Below are 18,443 nucleotides of genomic sequence, written 5' to 3' on the forward strand. Positions count from 1 at the left end.
TTGATATTTGGAGAATTTGAATAGCCGTTTTATAAAAAAGGTATAATTCTCTATTATACCTACGTAAATAAATTTGAGTGTGGAAGATATATTGAAATACGAATTTTAGTGTTAATATATAACATATACAGGGTAATTCATGAGACGTGAGCAGGACTACAGCCTACACAATCAGTAAATGTTAATGAATCGTTCACCATCATATGAAGTAAAACAATCACGCTTATTATTTTTTGTTATTTAGCTTTTTTGTAAGAAAAAAATTGAGTATCTACAATCATGGCCACCCAACAACACAAAGATACAATACAACGAATTTACGTATTTTTAATCTGACGGTGTATCGGGATAATTGTTATACGGCAGCAGTTACTGGGGTAATAGTAGATCTGAGTTGAAAATGAATAGACTATAAACACTGGGTCTAACTTAACCTTCGCTTGGATTAGTTGAGTTGATAATGATAATTTTCAATTTAGGAATACGTTCCTTCTTTATTTCAGATGAAATATTATTCGTAATATAAGTACATATGAAGTTCAAGGTAACCAGAGATTGGTATTTTTTTAAACTTCCGCGAAGAAAGAACAATTATATTAAGTAATCATTTAAAGACTTATTAAAAACATAAAGTACATGGTTTTTAAGGAAAATATACTAAATAATATATCATGAGGAAAAATAGTTTTAAAATGTACAAATTTGTGGGAGTCCGACGCGCGCTGGGTTTTTTTATTCTTTCCTCATCGGTCATTTATAAAAAAATAATCAAAACCCTTTTTCCCGGTATCTCTAGTTATAGTGTTAGTGAATTCATTTGTATGTGCAACGCGTATTAAAAACTATTTTTTCTACGCGTCGACTGTAATGGTTGAATTAAGATTTCGTATACCAAACTACTAACTAACTAACATTGACTTGAATATCTCGAAAACGAACAAAGCCAGTGTATTCAAATAAATTGAACCTAGTCAATTTAATTCTACTAAAATAAAATATATTATATTTATTATTCATAGTTTATTTATTTTGTTTTAAACGACAAAATAAACATGGCGTCTATTTGCTTACAAAACCAAAATTGAAAATATTGAACTTTTTATATTTATATGTAGCTTTTACCCCCACGTGCTGCTCGAATAACTGCAATGATTCGGCATGCTGTACACCAAGTTTCTGCAACACTGATGAGGAATGTTCTCCCATTCCTCTACCAATGCATCTTTCAACTCACGAAGCGTATTTAATTGAAGGAGGATTTCATTGCCTTACATGTCCACCAAGCTCGTCCCAGGCATGCTCGATGGGGTTGAGGAGCTGGCTACGCGCTGGCCATGACTCGTAGAAAAAGTACTGCATACAACAGTTAAATATAATCTTGATTATACAGTACTTTTTCCACAAGTCATCTAAAATAATACTCTTCTTATAGTAGTATAAAACCTAAATAATTAATGAAAATTGGTAAGTATCTCAGTACACATAAACGGGCGATTATGCAAACCTACCTTAATTAGGCAACTCAGCAAGCTTCGTTGCCTAAACACGGTACTCGACTGAAAAGCTCTCTATTATATCACGATTGTATTAAATACTATTTCCATACATAAATGTCAAACCACTTCAACACCAAACCAACTAACACACAGTGTTTCATACAAAATATTTTATAAAGAAATATCCCTCAGAAAGCTAGTGATTAAGGAAAATCTATTTGATCTATATTCTAGACCTGACCCTTGGTTCTAATCGTATTAGATCTCCAGGGAACAGTGTCAACAAAATTAGAGCATTAGAGCTAAGTAACAAAATACAGCTCTATGCTCTTATAGATACGGTGTATAATCGAGTGGAAGCGATTTATTCCCACTATTATGAAGTTTCTTGTGATGTTCGTGGATGGCATGTTAAGGTCACACAGGTGAAAGATATTTTCTATGCAATAGTGTATCTTATACCTTTAAACGAGCAATTCATGTATATAAATATATATATTTCTGTGATCTCGGAAACGGCTCTAACGATTTCGCTGAAATTTGGTATATGGGGGTTTTTGGGGGTATACAATCGATCTAGATTAGTCTTATGTTTGGGAAAACGCGTGTTTTCGAGTTTTCATGCGTTTTTCTTTCGATGCAGAATATGGTCGCTAATTTCGTGTTGCCGGCTTTGAATTTCGCCCGATGACTAACTTTTTTTTTTATATTAAAATTAAATTATGACTACTTATAAAATAAAACGACTAAAACTAAACCTACCTAGAAAAAATAAAGAAACCTAAAACAGACCCTGGCCTCTTGGCAGGGTGCCCATCACGCAGGCAGCATTCCCGCGCTGTATCGCGACGGCAAGCCTTTGCGCGAGAAAACTGCCTGCGCGAGGGTCTCCCGTTGCCTCCCTTAATCGCTTTCCAAGCTCCCTGTGGAGCCCACGCGCACCCTTGCCCCACGGACCAAGTGTCTCGACACCAAAAGCTACGAATTCGTAGTTGGTGCCGAGACAGCTATATTTATTAGTTTTAAAACGCTCTCGGGCGTCAGCCGCCGCCCTGGCGTTTCTGCTGGTCGCTGGCAAGTAGGAAGCTGCCAGCGTATCGGCGCAAGTAGCGTCCCACACCAGCGCACGGCCCATCCTCCAGGGGATCAACGACATCCCGTCGGGGCGCTTACCATCGTCCCGCACGATCTGGGGCTCCAGAGCTGCGGAGACGTTGGCGCTGACGAGCGCCCTTCTCAGGATGTCGTTGAGTGCCGCATGACGGGATAGGCGGCCGGCGCCCGAAGAGCAAGCAAGTCCGTGGTGCCCCAGACGATCTACGGTTGCCCCACAAGAAGCGCAGCTGTGGTCCACACATACATCAGTCCCCACTCTGAGACCGATGGCTATTCGAAGTGTCTCCGGATCAATAAATGTGCCTGTGTTTGGTGATGGGTATGCGTGTAGCCAGTGTCCAGACTCTGGTCGGGAAACTGCAAGGAGCCTTGCGCGGTCCTTACCCGAGGATGTATGGATCAGGGATTTTAGGACGACGTCGGAGGCTATGTTGTCCCAAGCTCTTTGCCCCTTAGGTCTAGGTGGTAAATTTAAGTGCAGTCCAGCTATCCAGGCACTCTTGGCTTCCTCCAAGCACGCGATCTCGCAGTTTGTTGCCGGTAAGGCTTTAAGGATTTTACCTGCGAGATCAGACGTGCTATGGATTGAAGACAAGAATGCCGGCAGAGCAACACTCGATATTTTACGAGTTCCTAAACCGCCAAACCTAATAGGCAAAGATGCTTGGGTCCATGCCTGTTCATTAAATCGGACATTCAAAATCGATTCCAGTTGTGACTTGAGGAGGCTATCGATAGGTTGAACTAAACTAGCGAATTTCCAGATAGGGCAGCAACGGAGCAAGTAGGTAAATTTGGGAACCATCAAACAAAATTTTAAAATAAATAAAGCCGAATGGCTACTAATTTTAATTAAACGATCTGAATTCATGCGGAATTTAGATATAGATTTTGCCAAAACAGACGGAATAGCTTCATCGAAAATAGGTGAGCCGAGAAGGTGGAGATTGTCCTTTGATAAAACTTTAATGTTTGGGGCTAAACTTGAAAAACTTTGACGTATCTGGGGTGCTAAAGAGGGTTCAAAATTTTCGGAAATGTACAATTCACATTTGTCGAAGTTAAGTTTCAGGCCAATCTCACTAAATTTCTGTATAACGAGTGATAAGTCTGCCAGGACCGTTTGTGAGTCTCCGCCGATGGTGCCGTCGTCCAGGTACCAAACGTTCAGCTTGGACGAAAGACTGTGAATAGCTGAATTAATAGAAAGACTGAATATGGCGGGACCCAGAGGATCGCCCTGCTGGCAACCCACGGCGGAGAGAATTTCGTTACCCTTATGAACTAATTTGGACGGACTATGATAACATTGGAGTAAAAAGTTATAAATTTCTGGCACATGAATTTTGATTACATTTAGTAGGGTAGCTCTGTTAACAGAGTTGAACGCATTTTTGACATCTATTTTTAAGAGAACCTCACATGAGTCGGTTTGGACAAAGGTGCGTACGGCATGGACTGCGGCCTCGCAACCCCCGCGAGTGCCGAAACCAACCTGCACGGGCTCGAAGAGTTCTTGAAGCTTATCTCGTGTATGTTTCACGCACACCTTGGCAGCTAACCGCCGGAATGTGGATCCGACAGCAATTGGGCGCACGCCAGCATCCTTCTTTGAAAGGGCTATGAGATTCGCTCCATAAATTATGGCAGTCACATCTTGGCAGACATCGCCTAGAAGCATAAGATTAATGAGTTTGGTCAAGCTTTCGACTAGTTTCTCGCCAGCTACTCCAGTGCCGTGACTAGTAAGGTCTACAAGATGTTGGGCGGAGATGCCATCCAAGCCTGACGCCGACCCTTTTGGGAAGGACGCGAGAGCTGATGTGATGTCTTCAGTTGAGGCGTGCAGACAAGCTGAAGGATCTGAAGGAGTGTCGGCAAAGATAGGGGTGGAAGGGCCTGGGGGGTGTTTAGCTTGTAACGCAGCTGCCGTTTCTGGGGTATCAGGTGCGAGTGAATCATTTGTGAAAAGGAGCCGCGCAGCACCTTTAACGTCACCGTCATGTACTTTATCCTCGACTTTTTTGCACAAATTATATCTACTGCTTATCTTTTTTTTTATATGTTCAAGTTTATATATTTTTTTTTAATATTTATTGTTTTAGACAAGTTTAATTTAGTAAAAAAATTTAGTTAGATTATCACCTATACACCACCATATTACAATAAATAGTTATAACCGAGCAAAGCTTGGTCACCCAGGTACTTATTACTTAATTACGGGAAGGGTTACTTTTATTATTGGGTAAGACTTGAGTCCTTATGAGAATTTGTATTGTGTTATAAATAAATAATACATATAGTGTGTTTATTTAGTAACCTGTAATAATTTACGGGGTGAATATATCGGTCCTACTGAGCAACTTTTATTATGGGACCAACCCTGAAATAGTGAAAAAAAAAATGGCAGGTTCATACATTTTGGCAGTCTGACCTTGACATTTACTATGGGAGAGTAATTTGAAAGACCTATAAATTTTGAATACGCAAATGCTCGTAATAAAAGCGGCCAAGTGCGAGTCGGACTCGCCCATGAAGGGTTCCGTACCATTTATGACGTATTAAAAAAACTACTTACTAGATCTGGTTCAAACCAATTTTCGGTGAAAGTTTGCATGGTAATGTATAGCATATATTTTTTTTAGATTTTTAATTCTGTTATTTTAGAAGTTACGGGGGGGGGGACACTTTTTTTCACTTTGGAAGTGTCTCTCGCGCAAACTATTCAGTTTAGAAAAAAATGATATTAGAAACCTAAATATCATTTTTGAAGACCTATCCATAGATACTCCACACGTATGGGTTTGATAAGTATGGGGAACCCCCAAAATTTATTGTTTTTTTTCTATTTTTGTGTAAACATCTTAATGCGGTTCATAGAATACATCTACTTACCAAGTTTAAACAGTATAGCTCTAATAGTTTCGGAAAAAAGTGGCTGTGACATAATCGGACAGACAGACGGACATGACGAATCTATAAGGGTTCCGTTTTTTTGCCATTTGGCTACGGAACCCTAAAAAGGATATTTTGCATTCCCTATCTAACTTCAGTTTTTATTTTTTACCAAATAATCCCACGCCTACGTATTTTTGATAGCAATTGTAATCAAATGCGCTTATACCTACTAATATAAGGTTCTAACAAATTAGCTACCGATATTTTAAGAGATGATATTTTACATTAAAATAATTAACTTTAACCAATATTATAAATGCGGAAAAGTGTCTGTCTGTTACCTCTTGCGTTAGTACCCTCTTAAGTAATTCTAAAGCGACCACGTCAAACACTCATCTTAAGGGGCTGTCAACACCCAATGTCCTTGAAATTGATGTTACTTAAACAGTTTTTTAAGAAAGACTATTTGTTTTAGTCAAGTTAGAAAAATAGATGTTCATATTAATTATATTTCAAAGACCGTGGTTGTACTCGATACATGATTGAACGAAATCGGCTCGATAGAAAATAATTGCAAAGATTGGTCTTAAAATCACAATTAAACGGTTCTATGTCTTTATTGTTTTGACTTATGGGTCTGCAATTAAAATCACAATTTCAAAACATTTATATCTTAACCGCTAACGAGTAAAATATTACACTAATAATCCACTTTTTTTTATTTAAATAATTTTCTTATTATTCCCTTGCCCAGACCCAGTAACATGCGACAGTGCTTTCTCATTTACTCCGATACAAATAGACAGTGTGCGCGCTTTAGGTATTGACAGCCTCTTAATACGATTTACCGCGTACGCTTCCCGCCATTTTACAACTGCTCCTTGCAACTTGTTGTCATACAATTTTTCACGGATAATACGCTTTACCGCTTAAGAGGCTGTCAATACCTAAAGCGCGATTATTTCGTCATGTTTGACAGTGGTCGTTGTCGACGCCCGAAACGAGACGGAAACCCACTGATTACCAGAGGGCCTACCGCGAACCACGTTCGACGTGTTAGCTCTCTGTCGCACTTGTAAATTCGTACGTAAGTGTGACAGGGAGGCAACACGTCGAACGTGGTTCGCGGTAAGCCCTCAGTTCTCCGGGCGATATCGGTCTAGTTATTCGTAAAAGCTGACAATCACGAATACAACCTACCTAGCCCCATTTTGTCGGCTGATTGTGAATCAAGTTGATTATAACTATTCCCGTATCAATGAGTGAAACCATATGGTATAGGTTTGCGCATAATGATATGTGATATAATAAAATGAATGTTCATAATATCAAATAATGTATAGGTACATAAGACAAATGTCAATAATCATTGGTACAGTATAATGGGCTATTGTTCAAATGTATTATGTTATATTATATGTACAGATAAGATAGTCCATAAATAATTATATGGCAAAACTCGTAAAGGAAATACATTGTGTTTTAGTTTGTTTGTTGAGTTGGGTGTACTTTAGGTAGAAAGGAAAAAATGGATTTAAAATGATAGGTTTTATACTGAAACAATAGAGAGTATTAAATAAATAAATATTATAGGACATTATTACACAAATTGACTAAGTCCCACAGTAAGCTCAATAAGGCTTGTGTTGAGGGTACTTAGACAACGATATATATATAATATATAAATATTTATAAATACTTAAATACACAGAAAACAGCCATGACTCAGGAACAAATATCCATGCTCATCACACGAATAAATGCCCTTACCAGGATTTGAACCCGGGACCATCGGCTTCATAGGCAGGGTCACTACCCACTAGGCCAGACGGGTCGTCTAAGTATTACTGCAATGTTCTGCCGTCAGAGTGCAGCACTAGCTTATGGAAAGTAGAGGCAAGGAAGAATCTCCATATAAGTACCAAAAAGTGTCCGACAAAAAACCATAAATAGGTGGCGCTACAATACGTAGAATACTTGAGAAAAAAATCTAATAGTAATCATAGACAGCGCACTTCACTCCGTCAAGAACGCCTAGGTTCTTAGCTACTCTAGCGCTACTCTGGAGAGATTTGGAACTATTATTTATAGCTGACAGCTGGACACTTTTGCAACAGTTCTGCCTAAGGAGATTCTGTTCCTTGCCTTCCATAACTAGCACCTTTCATAAAGCGTAGAGTATCTTATACATTTTTTGACGACCGGTTTGGCCTAGTAGGTAGTGACCCTGCCTACGAAGCTGATGGTCCCGGGTTCAAATCCTGGTAAGGGCATTTATTCGTGTGATGAGCATGGATATTCGTTCCAGAGTCATGGGTGTTTTCTATGTATTTAAGTATTTATAAATATTTATATATTATATATATCGTTGTCTAAGTACCCTCAACACAAGCCTTATTGAGCTTACTGTGGGACTTAGTCAATTTGTGTAATAATGTCCTATAATATTTATTTATTTATTATTATACATACTATGCCTTAAACTATTTTTGACAAGTATTCACATATAATAAAATATGACATTGATACATCAAAGCGGTTTATTTACAAAGGGCCTACCGGGAAACGCTAAAAACGGAATTGAGTTATATGCCTCTTCGCCGCTCGAATATGCAAGAGTGATAGAGAGGTTAGATAACGAAATTTCGATTTTCTTGTTTCGCGCTAGATCCTCAGATTGCGATGGATTGTGGTAGTGGCGTGGCGCCACCTATGCAGAGTTTCGCGTAATATTCCCTATTGTTTTAATTTGTAAAGTTTGTTCATATAAAGGACTAAATATAATCGAAAATTTTGATGGCAAGAGTACTTAATAGAATAAACATACAGACACCACTACCCTCTCTACACGCTGGCCCATCTTAGTGGGCCAGTCTGATGGCCCATCGTACTGGCCCGTCTTAGTGGGCCAGTCTGATGGCCCATCGTACTGGCTCGTCTTAGTGGGCCAGTATGATGACCCATCGTGTAGAGGAGCCATAAAATCAAACTGCTGTTTGATTTTCTATTCCCAATGATTAGGTTTCCGTACCCAAAGGGTCAATCGGGACCCTATTACTGAGACTTCGTTGTCCGTCCGTCCGTCCATCTGTCTGTCACCAGTTGTATCTCAGGAACCGTGATAGTAAGCCAGTTGAAATTTCTACAGAGTATTTCTGTTGGCGCTATAACAACAAATGGTTTTCCCGAGGGTCTACAGTATGAGGTTCTTCAAAAAACCGGACAAGAGCGAGTCGGACTCGCCCACCGAGGGTTCCGCACTTTTAGTATTTGTTGTTATAGCGGCAACAGAAATACATCATCTGTGAAAATTTCAACTGTCTAGCTATCACGGTTCATGAGATACAGCCTGGTGACAGACGGACGGACGGACAGCGGAGTCTTAGTAATAGGGTTCCGTTTTACCCTTTGGGTTCGGAACCCTAAAAAGGAGTGTACAGATTTTTAAAGGGTCGCCAACGTGCATGTAACACCTCTGGAGTTGCTGAGACTGCTTACCATCAGGCGGGCCGTATGCTTGTTTGCCACCGTCGTGGTATAAAAAAAAATACTAAAAACAGAATAAAATAAATATTTAAGGGGGCTACCGTACATAAAAGTGATTTTTAGATAATGGTACGGAACCCTTCGTGCGCGAGTCCGACTCGCACTTGGCCGGTTTTTTGTATTATGAAGCTAAAGTCTAAAGGCGTAACCCGGTCCGTAGTGTACAAAGAACAAGTGTAACATCAGACACTAAATGCGTCTGTAATGACTACGTGGAAATAACACATGACTCATGTTACTTAACGTCTGGGGAAATTTGAAACAAATACTCACCGAGCTAAGGGGTATGGCACACTGATTCGCACGTCGCTACGAGGTTTGAGAACGCTATGCGCGTAGCGACCTCCCGCTATCTAAGGCGTATGGCACACTGCGTCCGATTCGCACGTCGCTCGCCGCGAAGATTGAGCGAGACAACGCTATGTTCGTATTGTAGCGACATCCCGCTCGCACGTCGGAGCGACATGCGAACTGGACGCAGTGTGTCATGCCCCTAAGATTTTATTTAACTTACCCTGTTAGTACGTGTGGGTCAAATCTTGGAGGCTAAGTTTGACCCACTTCCCGATTCCCGGTTGACCGGAAATTTTGCATACATATGTAAGTCGGGTGACAATGTAATATTATGATGACATGGAGCTGATCTGATGATGGAGATGAGTATTAGTTGCCTGTGGTAATAAAAACTTGAACAAATAAAATATTTTTATACCAAAAATGTATGTACACTTTAGTTCGATGACTGTGGGTTCAATGAATATAGTTAAGAGGTAAAATATAACTTTTCAGAAAAGGCCGGCATTGTTTATCATCCAACTCGTACTTTATTTATTTTGGGTTTGATTTTACGATAATATTAGTTTTCTTTCCGCCTATACACCGTGTTTTTATTGAATTCCGTTAACTTCGGGGTATCGGTAAGTACGTTTCAGGAAACTAAATGGCATAGCTAATTTAAAAAAAAACTTTATTTTTTTTTTTGTAAAAAGTAATTAAATGTCGCATGTAGCGTTGTTGTAACGCGGGCATTACGTTGAACTTAACCAATCAATTGAAAACTGTGACATATCAATGTCATTTCGAACATCAATTGTCCGAGATAGTACTTACGTTTTGTAGCAAATGTATTAACTCTTACTAAACACTAATCAATATGTAAAGAGGCCCTAAGCCAAGTGTACACGCTCGTAAGGGCCTAATACAAAAAAAAATATTATCTCCGAAATGGAATTAATTAGAATACCGGTTTCTTTGAGAAAGTTACTTAATTTAAGCTCAGGGATGCACCCTTGAAATTAACGGCAATAATAAATATATACACCGTATTGGTGTATATACACCGTGTTTTTATTATTGCCGTTAATTTCAAGGGTGCATTCCAGAGCTTAAATTAAGTAACTTTCCCAAAGACACCGATATTCTAATTAACTCCATTTCGGAGATAATCCATAATTAATTTTTATCTTTCTTATGTGGCCCTTACGAGCGTGTACACTTGCCTTAGGGCCTGTTTACATATTGATTAGTGTTTAGTACGGGTTCATACATTTGCTACTAAACGTAACGTAAGTACTATCTCGGACGATCGATGTTCGAAATTAGGTTTAAGATCATTTATTCTCATAAGAATTTACAATTCACTTATCGAGATAAATACAAAACAGTATATTAAATTTTGTTTAGAGCGCACAAATAACTTAAATATTTCATTTAACTTAACTAAAACAGGTAGTTTTACAAAATACTTATTAATAACCGACCGCCCGCAAAGCGGGCGGCGATAACGCACGAGTATCTATGCGAAACAAGTTTACAATTGGGTACACAGAAAGGTTAATACTAGATGTGGCATGCATACACTGAGCGTAGTTGAGTATAACATAGGTAAGTTGCGTTACTTAGGTCTATAAATATATTTTAAATACATACTATTATGTCATTGTATCTTAATTATGTTTATTGAATTGTATATTTTATGGCTGCAGTGATAAGTTCGATTTATGAAATTATATACAAGTAAGTATTAGGTGCATATAGCAATATTTTAATTTAGAAATTCTTTAAAACGTGATTTTTAAGCAAGGATTTAAAATGGGACATTGATTTTGTTTCTTTAATAACTATAGGAAGTTTGTTAAACAATTGAGCACCTTCGTATAAAATACTTTTTCGCCCGTAGTTTGTTCGCGATGGACGTAAAATTAAGTCGTTGGCATTACGTAATTTCATTCTTTGCACATGGTGCTTCCTAGTGAAGTTTAATTGAGTTCGTATATCGTTTTTAAGTATTTTTCTTACTAATAGGCAGTTATAGTACACATAGGTTTGATTTATATTCAAGAGTTTCGTTTCACTATATAAGGTTTTTGTTGGAGTGAGATAATGATATTGAAATAGCACTTTTATGAGTTTATTCTGGGCAATTTGCAGTGCTTCAAGATTAGTTTTAACGGCAGTACCCCACACTTCAATTAAGTAGTCTATGTGCGGTTTTATAAGCGAGTTATATATGGTGTACCGTACTTGAGTTGGAATATTTTTTGCAAAGCTCCGCAAGGCCCCACTTAATGACGTCAGTTTGGATTTTACTTTATCAATATGTGGCTTCCAATTTAAGTTTTTATCCAGTATTAACCCAAGATATTTTTCTTTTTCTACTTTTTGAATGGCTACGTTGTTTATTTTAAGAGGTTGAAATTCCGGTATTTTTTTATTTTTGGCTGCAAAAATTATATAGTTCGTTTTCGAGATGTTGATAGTTAATAGGTTACATTGAAACCACGTGTTTAATAGGTCCAGATCATTTTGCGCATCATTTATAACACTGCTGATAGAGTTTCCAAAATAAAAGAGGCTTGTATCGTCTGCATATAGTGTAATGTCACCTTTAAGGCCAAGTTCGTTTATGTTATTAATGTAAATAAGGAACAGTAACGGTCCTAAAATTGAGCCTTGAGGGACGCCACATGTTATCGCTTTTAGCTCGCTTTGATGGTTCTGAATTTTAACTATTTGGTGTCGATTTGTGAGGTATGATTTAAGTATATCTAATGCAGTACCAGCAATACCTAACGCTCGTAGTTTTTGTATAAGCAGGCTGTGACTGACGGTGTCAAATGCTTTTTTTAAGTCTATGAAGATGCCCAATGCTATTTGCTTATTGTCTATGTTAACTTTTATTCTTGTTACTATATCAATTGTTGCCGAAAGTGTGTTTGATTGGGGTTGAAAACCATATTGTTTTTCATAAAGGAAATTTACAGTGTCCAAATATGTTTTAATGCGACTATATAAGACCTTTTCAAATACTTTTGAAATTACTGGGAGAACTGAAATTGGGCGATAGTTATTTGGATCAGATTGGGTTCCAGATTTGTAGATTGGTGACACTTTAGCTAGTTTTAAGCTATTAGGAAAGACACCTTCGTTAAGACTTCTATTTATACAATTAGTTAAATCTTCTTTTATTAGGTTCTTAAGATATTTTATTGATTTCGTATTTAGGCCATCTAGTCCTGAGCTTGTATTAAGATTAAGATTATCAATTATTTTTGAAATTTCATCAGTAGTAGCCGGTTTAAATTTAAATAGTTTAAAGGGGTTTGGCTTGGAAGTACAAGTATATGTTGTATTTTGACTGTAGTTTTTAGGAATTGCATCTGCTAACGACGAGCCGATATTGGAGAAATAAGTATTAAAAATGTCACACATTTCCTTTACATCTGACGTAGTTGCTGTTCCAGAGTCCAGTTTTGCCGGTGCTGAGCGTTCTATCGTTTTGTTCGCTGATAGACTATTAATTAGCTTCCACATCTTTGATGGATTATTTTTGCAGTCCATGAAAGCTTTATGGTAGTATCTTGATTTCGTACCTTGAATGATATTTGTCACTTTGTTTCGTTTAGTTTTGAACTCTTGCTTCAATTTGTCGTTTTCTGGGTTTAGTTTTAATTGTTGCCATGAAATGTTTCTAGAGTTAATTTCCTTTATTACTTCCTGGTTAATCCAATCTTGTCTTGGCGGGTTTAATATTTTGATTTTCGTTACTTTGTTTTTGTTTATACTTGATAGGAGTCTTTTTTCAAATAGAGTAAAGTCATTGTTCTCATTTTCGTACTTGCAGTTTTCTATAGTTTTCCATAAATTTTCGTAGTTTATTTTCTCATATTTTATTTTCTGCAGAGATTTTGGATGGTATTTTTTGACTTCAAAGTATATCTGTTTATGGTCGGACATAGCTGATTCAATAATGGCAAGGTGAAAGTTATTGTCTTTTAAGTTTGTACATACATGATCCAGTATAGTTCTTGTAGACGAGGTTTCACGTGTGGAATGGTTTGTGTCAATTTTGTTTATAATCTGGTAGCTGTTTTCTTTTAGTGTTAGTTTATAGTCCTTAACGCATTTTTCGGAACTCAGTAGATTCAGGTTAAAATCACCAAACACTAAGGCCCTTTTTCTGTTTTGGAGTTGCGTTGAGTAAAGTTCTAAAAAGTTTTTAACCGTGTCATGATTCGATCTATATACAGCGCCAATATCAATTGAAAACTTTTGAAGATGGACCCATAGGTAATGGTTGCCATTTAAGCATTGCTTTTCTATGATGTTGTGTTTAAGGAAATTGTGAACAAAAATCGATACGCCCCCACCTCTTTCGTTAGTTCTTGTGTTATAATAATGCGTATAGCCAGGTAGCTGATAGTTCATAGCTTCATCATCAGACTTTAGCCAAGTTTCAGTTATTACGATAATATGTATTGTGTTCCGCATAGCTTCCACGGCGCATTTAAGTTCATCGAATTTACCAGGTTTAACTATACTACGGGCGTTCGCATAGAAGCACTTTAGAGATCCTTTGCTGGTAGTTACATCAGTGTAGGTGCTAGTTACTTGGTACGTTATTTTTCCGGTCGCTAGGCTTGGGGTATTGTTTCTTGGTGCTGTTGGTTGGAGTTTTTTGGCAAGTTCTTGATGATTTTGGGGATGCCTTTAATATACTTTATACTTAAATACGTTTCACCATTTTTGGTTCTACGTTCCAGTTCTTTCTTGACGCTCTTGTAATAGGCTTGTTGTTGGGGTGTCTGGTCGCTGAATATTCTAATTGCATTGTTTGTCAAATTTTTCCTATTTTGCAGTATTGATGTTGCATCGATTTGGGATGTAAAACATACCTTTACATGGCGGTGTGTACTTGGGTCGTACTTGCCTAAACGAATAATTTTTGATGGTTCGGGACAATCATTCTTGACATCCTTTAGTAATTCCATAACTACAGTTTTTTCCTGTTCCCTTCTTTCCCTAGGATCTGCCGAAGTAGGTTCCGGTAATCCGGTTATAATAACATTTTTTATTCTGGCACTGCGTTCATACATTTCTGCAAGAACTTCTTCGTAGTGTGAAGTCTCTGTGGCAACTAATGCGTTTTTCGTTTTTAGCTGTTTAACCTCCGCGTCTAGATGCTCAATTTTTTGTTCTATATTCTTGCTTGTGTCAACGAACGTTGCAATTTCACTTTTCATTTTGTTTTGCTCAGTAATCAAGCTCTCGGTAGTATTTTTAAAGCTACTCATTTGCTCCTTAATACCGGAGACATCTTGAGTCAGTTTGGCGAAGTTTTCATTTTGACTCTTGTTAGCATTCTTTAAGTAAGTCATCATTTCACACATTTCTTTACGCATTTCTGCTAATTCCGATTGAATCCCTTCGAAATCATCAGTTTGTTTTCGTTTGTGGCGATGTGTTTTTTGTGTTACGTCGGTATATTCTTGATTTAACGCTTTGCTACTCAACTCGGGAACGGAACCACTACGCTCAACGCTCGAGCCACTTCCAGTTGGCGAGCGCACTACGTTCACGTAGCTCATGTTTCCTAGCTAGTGGGGATTGCAGCAGAGATAAGTCAAAGCGGTAAGGCCGTAACGCACACACTAATTATGCACTTGAGTTTTAACTTTGACACTCTAATATAAAGGGTGAAAATCGTATGTATACTGATTAATATTTTAGTTAAACAACTTGCGACACGTCTGCTCTGTGCGCTCACCGGACGACGTTAATATAAACGAAATGACATTAATATAAATAAATAAATTAAATAAATAAATAAATACTATAGGACATTATTACACAAATTGACTAAGTCCCACAGTAAGCTCAATAAGGCTTGTGTTGATGGTACTTAGACAACGATATATATAATATATAAATACTTAAATACATAGAAAACACCCATGACTCAGGAACAAATATCCATGCTCATCACACGAATAAATGCCCTTACCAGGATTTGAACCCGGGACCATCGGCTTCATAGGCAGGGTCACTATCCACGAGGCCAGACCGGTCGTCGTAATATGTCGCAGTTTTCAACTGTTTAGTTGAGTTCAATGTATTGTTTGTGTTATAACAACGCGATATGCAATATTTAATTACTTTTTATAAAAATAAAAATCATTAAATTAATAACAAAAAAAATTTTTTTTTTAGAAAATTAACTATGCCATTAAGTTTCCTTAAACGTACTTACCGATACCCCGAAGTTAACGGAATTCAATAAAAACATGGTGTATATATATATATATATATATATATATATATATACTATTTCTGTATTACAAATCTCACTATTAAAAAAAAACATTAAATAATAAAACACATTTTTAAAAACTACGCAGGCAGCAGATAATATTGAGAAATGTTCAATAGACTTAGCGGTCAAAATTCTTTGCGTTGTCTTAGTTCTGACCTTTTCATGCTTGTATTTGTGTCTTCTGTCAAATAAATAAATAAAAAGTCGAGTGCTTGCATGTTTTCTAACTGTAGATTATAATTTACGTGAGAAAAAATAAGAAATAAATTACATCTCATCCAAAAATCAACACTCCGTCACATTTTTCTGGACAACATTAAGACAACGAAAATTTTGACCCAGAGGCCAATTCAACATACTGACGCCTGACGTTAGAATAATAATTACATTCGCCCATGCTAATTAAAAAAAAGAAGATTCCTCAGATCCATAAATTGTTAGTTACAAAACATTTGTATACTACATTAGTTAACTACCTTTTATAGGTTCCATAAAAATTTATGTTTCTTTGGTCGTATGGCATGAAGGTCGGTATATACCTACATACATTTAAGGACAAGTTTTTTATTCTACGTCGGTGGCAAACAAGCATACGGCCCATCTAGGCGTAGCGTATGTAAGCTAAACGCACGATAAGTAAATGACATCATTCAGATATCATTCTAATGTATGTGTACGTTCGAATTGGCCTGTTAGACATTAAACGAAACATACACCTAGTTAGTACTAATATTTACAACGCTGTGCCCATGACATAGCTCTAAGATACGATGATAATTATTGCGAAGCCCAAGGTCGCAAGGAAGCGAGGCGACGAAAATAGATACTAATTTATTTCAAGTTCAAGCGCTTAAAATTAAAATAGAATAGCTTGCCGAAGATCATAATAAAATAATAAACACATCGGTAAAATAATAATAAACGTCGGTATATGCCATTTTCCTCTCTAGGTAGGTATTAAAATTATAGTAAATATTTTTACTCAATATGATGTATATTAATATTAACCACACCTACGCCGCTTCATTTGACTTTTTCGATTGTTTTATGAGTACAAGAGATAGAGGCTTTTAATAATTGGTATGGAATTTGTTTTTCGCTCCTAACTCAAAAGTGGTACACAGTAAATTGTGCAAACATATTTTCCATAATATCAATATCCAAGGCCAGGGTGAATATCAATATCCACAGAGGAAAATGGGAGCTACCTTTGAATGGAGAACCGGTTATCCACTATCCCCAAACAGAAGTGTAAAAATCGTAAAGAGATAGAAAACATTAAAATTTTCGCAAGAGGGTTTCTTAAGTGTCAAATTCTTGGTTAACATTAATATTGCATAAAACCCTCCTATAATTTTGGCATGTACCAAATTTACGTGCATTTATTTCGCCAATGCCTTTAAAGATAAGAAAAATAAAACTAAGTTAATTTAGAAACATACCTTATCGACCACATTTAATTTCACATGATTTTCCCTCTGTTTTAAGTGAATGTTTTGCTGGGTTTGAAATTATATCACAGTGCGTTTTGTAAACATTGTGAAGGCACTGCGGCACGCGAGCGATCCGCAATGCGTATAGCGTTATACTGCCGTGACTGTGAGTGTTGCCAGAGTGTTGAAGGAAAAAATCTTTAATTCTTTATTTTTGGCCAAAATGTAATACGCGCTTTTAAATGTAAATTTCATTTTAAGGGCCGATTTTTACTTCGTTGTCGATGTTTTTTCGTTAGATTATGGATAAAATGTTGCTGGTTTGAAGAGCTATCCATTCTGGGTGGAATAAAGACGAAATCCGAATTTGGGACAAAAGAATGGTAAAGTTTAACCAGCTGGTACCACAATAAAAATGCGGTGATATCAAAAAAAAGCCGCACCCGGGCATTATATTACTATGAAATTAAATGACAGCTTGGAACTACCAGATTTTTTTATAGGAAAAACAGTTGTCATATAAAGAATAAAAAAAAAAATAGCGGATGTCATTCCAGATCTAGGGCAGAGCCCAACTAGGGAAGTATCTCCACCTTACAGAAAACCTCAGCCAAATAACACTTGACCCTTGATAGTGTTCCTGCCGGTGAGTAAGGTTGCCAGAGCTCAACGAGGGGGGGGGGTTAGGGTCGGCAACGCACATGTAACTCCTCTGGAGTTGCAGGCGTACATAGGCTACGGAGACTGCTTACCATCAGGCAGGCCGTATGCTTGTTTGCCACCGACATAGTATAAAAAAAATACAGAACTATATACCAAATTATATCGAAATCAAACGAAAAAAATCTCCCCTTAAAAAATACGCGAGTTCGTTATAAATATATTCTACAGTAGCTAAATTGTGGAATGAACTGTCACCTGCGGTATTTGCGGACCAATACGATCTTCAAATCTTCAAGAAAATAACGTACTCTCTTTAAAGCCAACGACGCACTTACTACCCGTCTGGTGTTGTGGGTCCATGGGCGACGGTGATTGCTTATCATCAGGCGATTCGACTTGCTTGTTTGCCTCGTATATTATAAAAAATATATTGATATAATAAACCTTCCCTTGCGTATATTATAAAGAAGGGAATATTATAGCCGATATAGGCGTTTTATTGGGTAACTTTCATTCATATAAATACATTTGTAGAACTTAAAGTACTTAAAGTAATGCTTTACAAAAACATTAAATGTTACTTTACTAACTGAATTGTATTGTATCTACAAATTAACGCATATGGAGTTGATATTGCGTTTTCCTTATAGTCACGTACGGTTAATAAATAGAAATTGTGTCAAAAACAAGTAGCTGTAC

General features: G+C 37.2%; 1 protein-coding gene across 1 annotated transcript in view; it reads right to left on the reverse strand.

The window, feature by feature from the left end:
• LOC133526576 (alpha-1,3-mannosyl-glycoprotein 4-beta-N-acetylglucosaminyltransferase A-like) overlaps positions 1-17,327 on the reverse strand; it is a 108,565-nt gene extending 91,238 nt beyond the window's left edge. The window contains exon 1 of the mRNA XM_061863262.1: positions 17,091-17,327. Within this exon, the coding sequence (XP_061719246.1) occupies positions 17,091-17,104 (14 nt within the window). The 5' untranslated portion in view covers positions 17,105-17,327. The remainder of the gene's footprint in view (positions 1-17,090) is intronic.
• Between the last annotated feature and the right edge of the window lie 1,116 nt (positions 17,328-18,443).

The sequence above is a fragment of the Cydia pomonella genome, chromosome 1 (assembly GCF_033807575.1).
Source record: "Cydia pomonella isolate Wapato2018A chromosome 1, ilCydPomo1, whole genome shotgun sequence".
NCBI classification, from domain to species: Eukaryota; Metazoa; Arthropoda; class Insecta; order Lepidoptera; family Tortricidae; genus Cydia; species Cydia pomonella.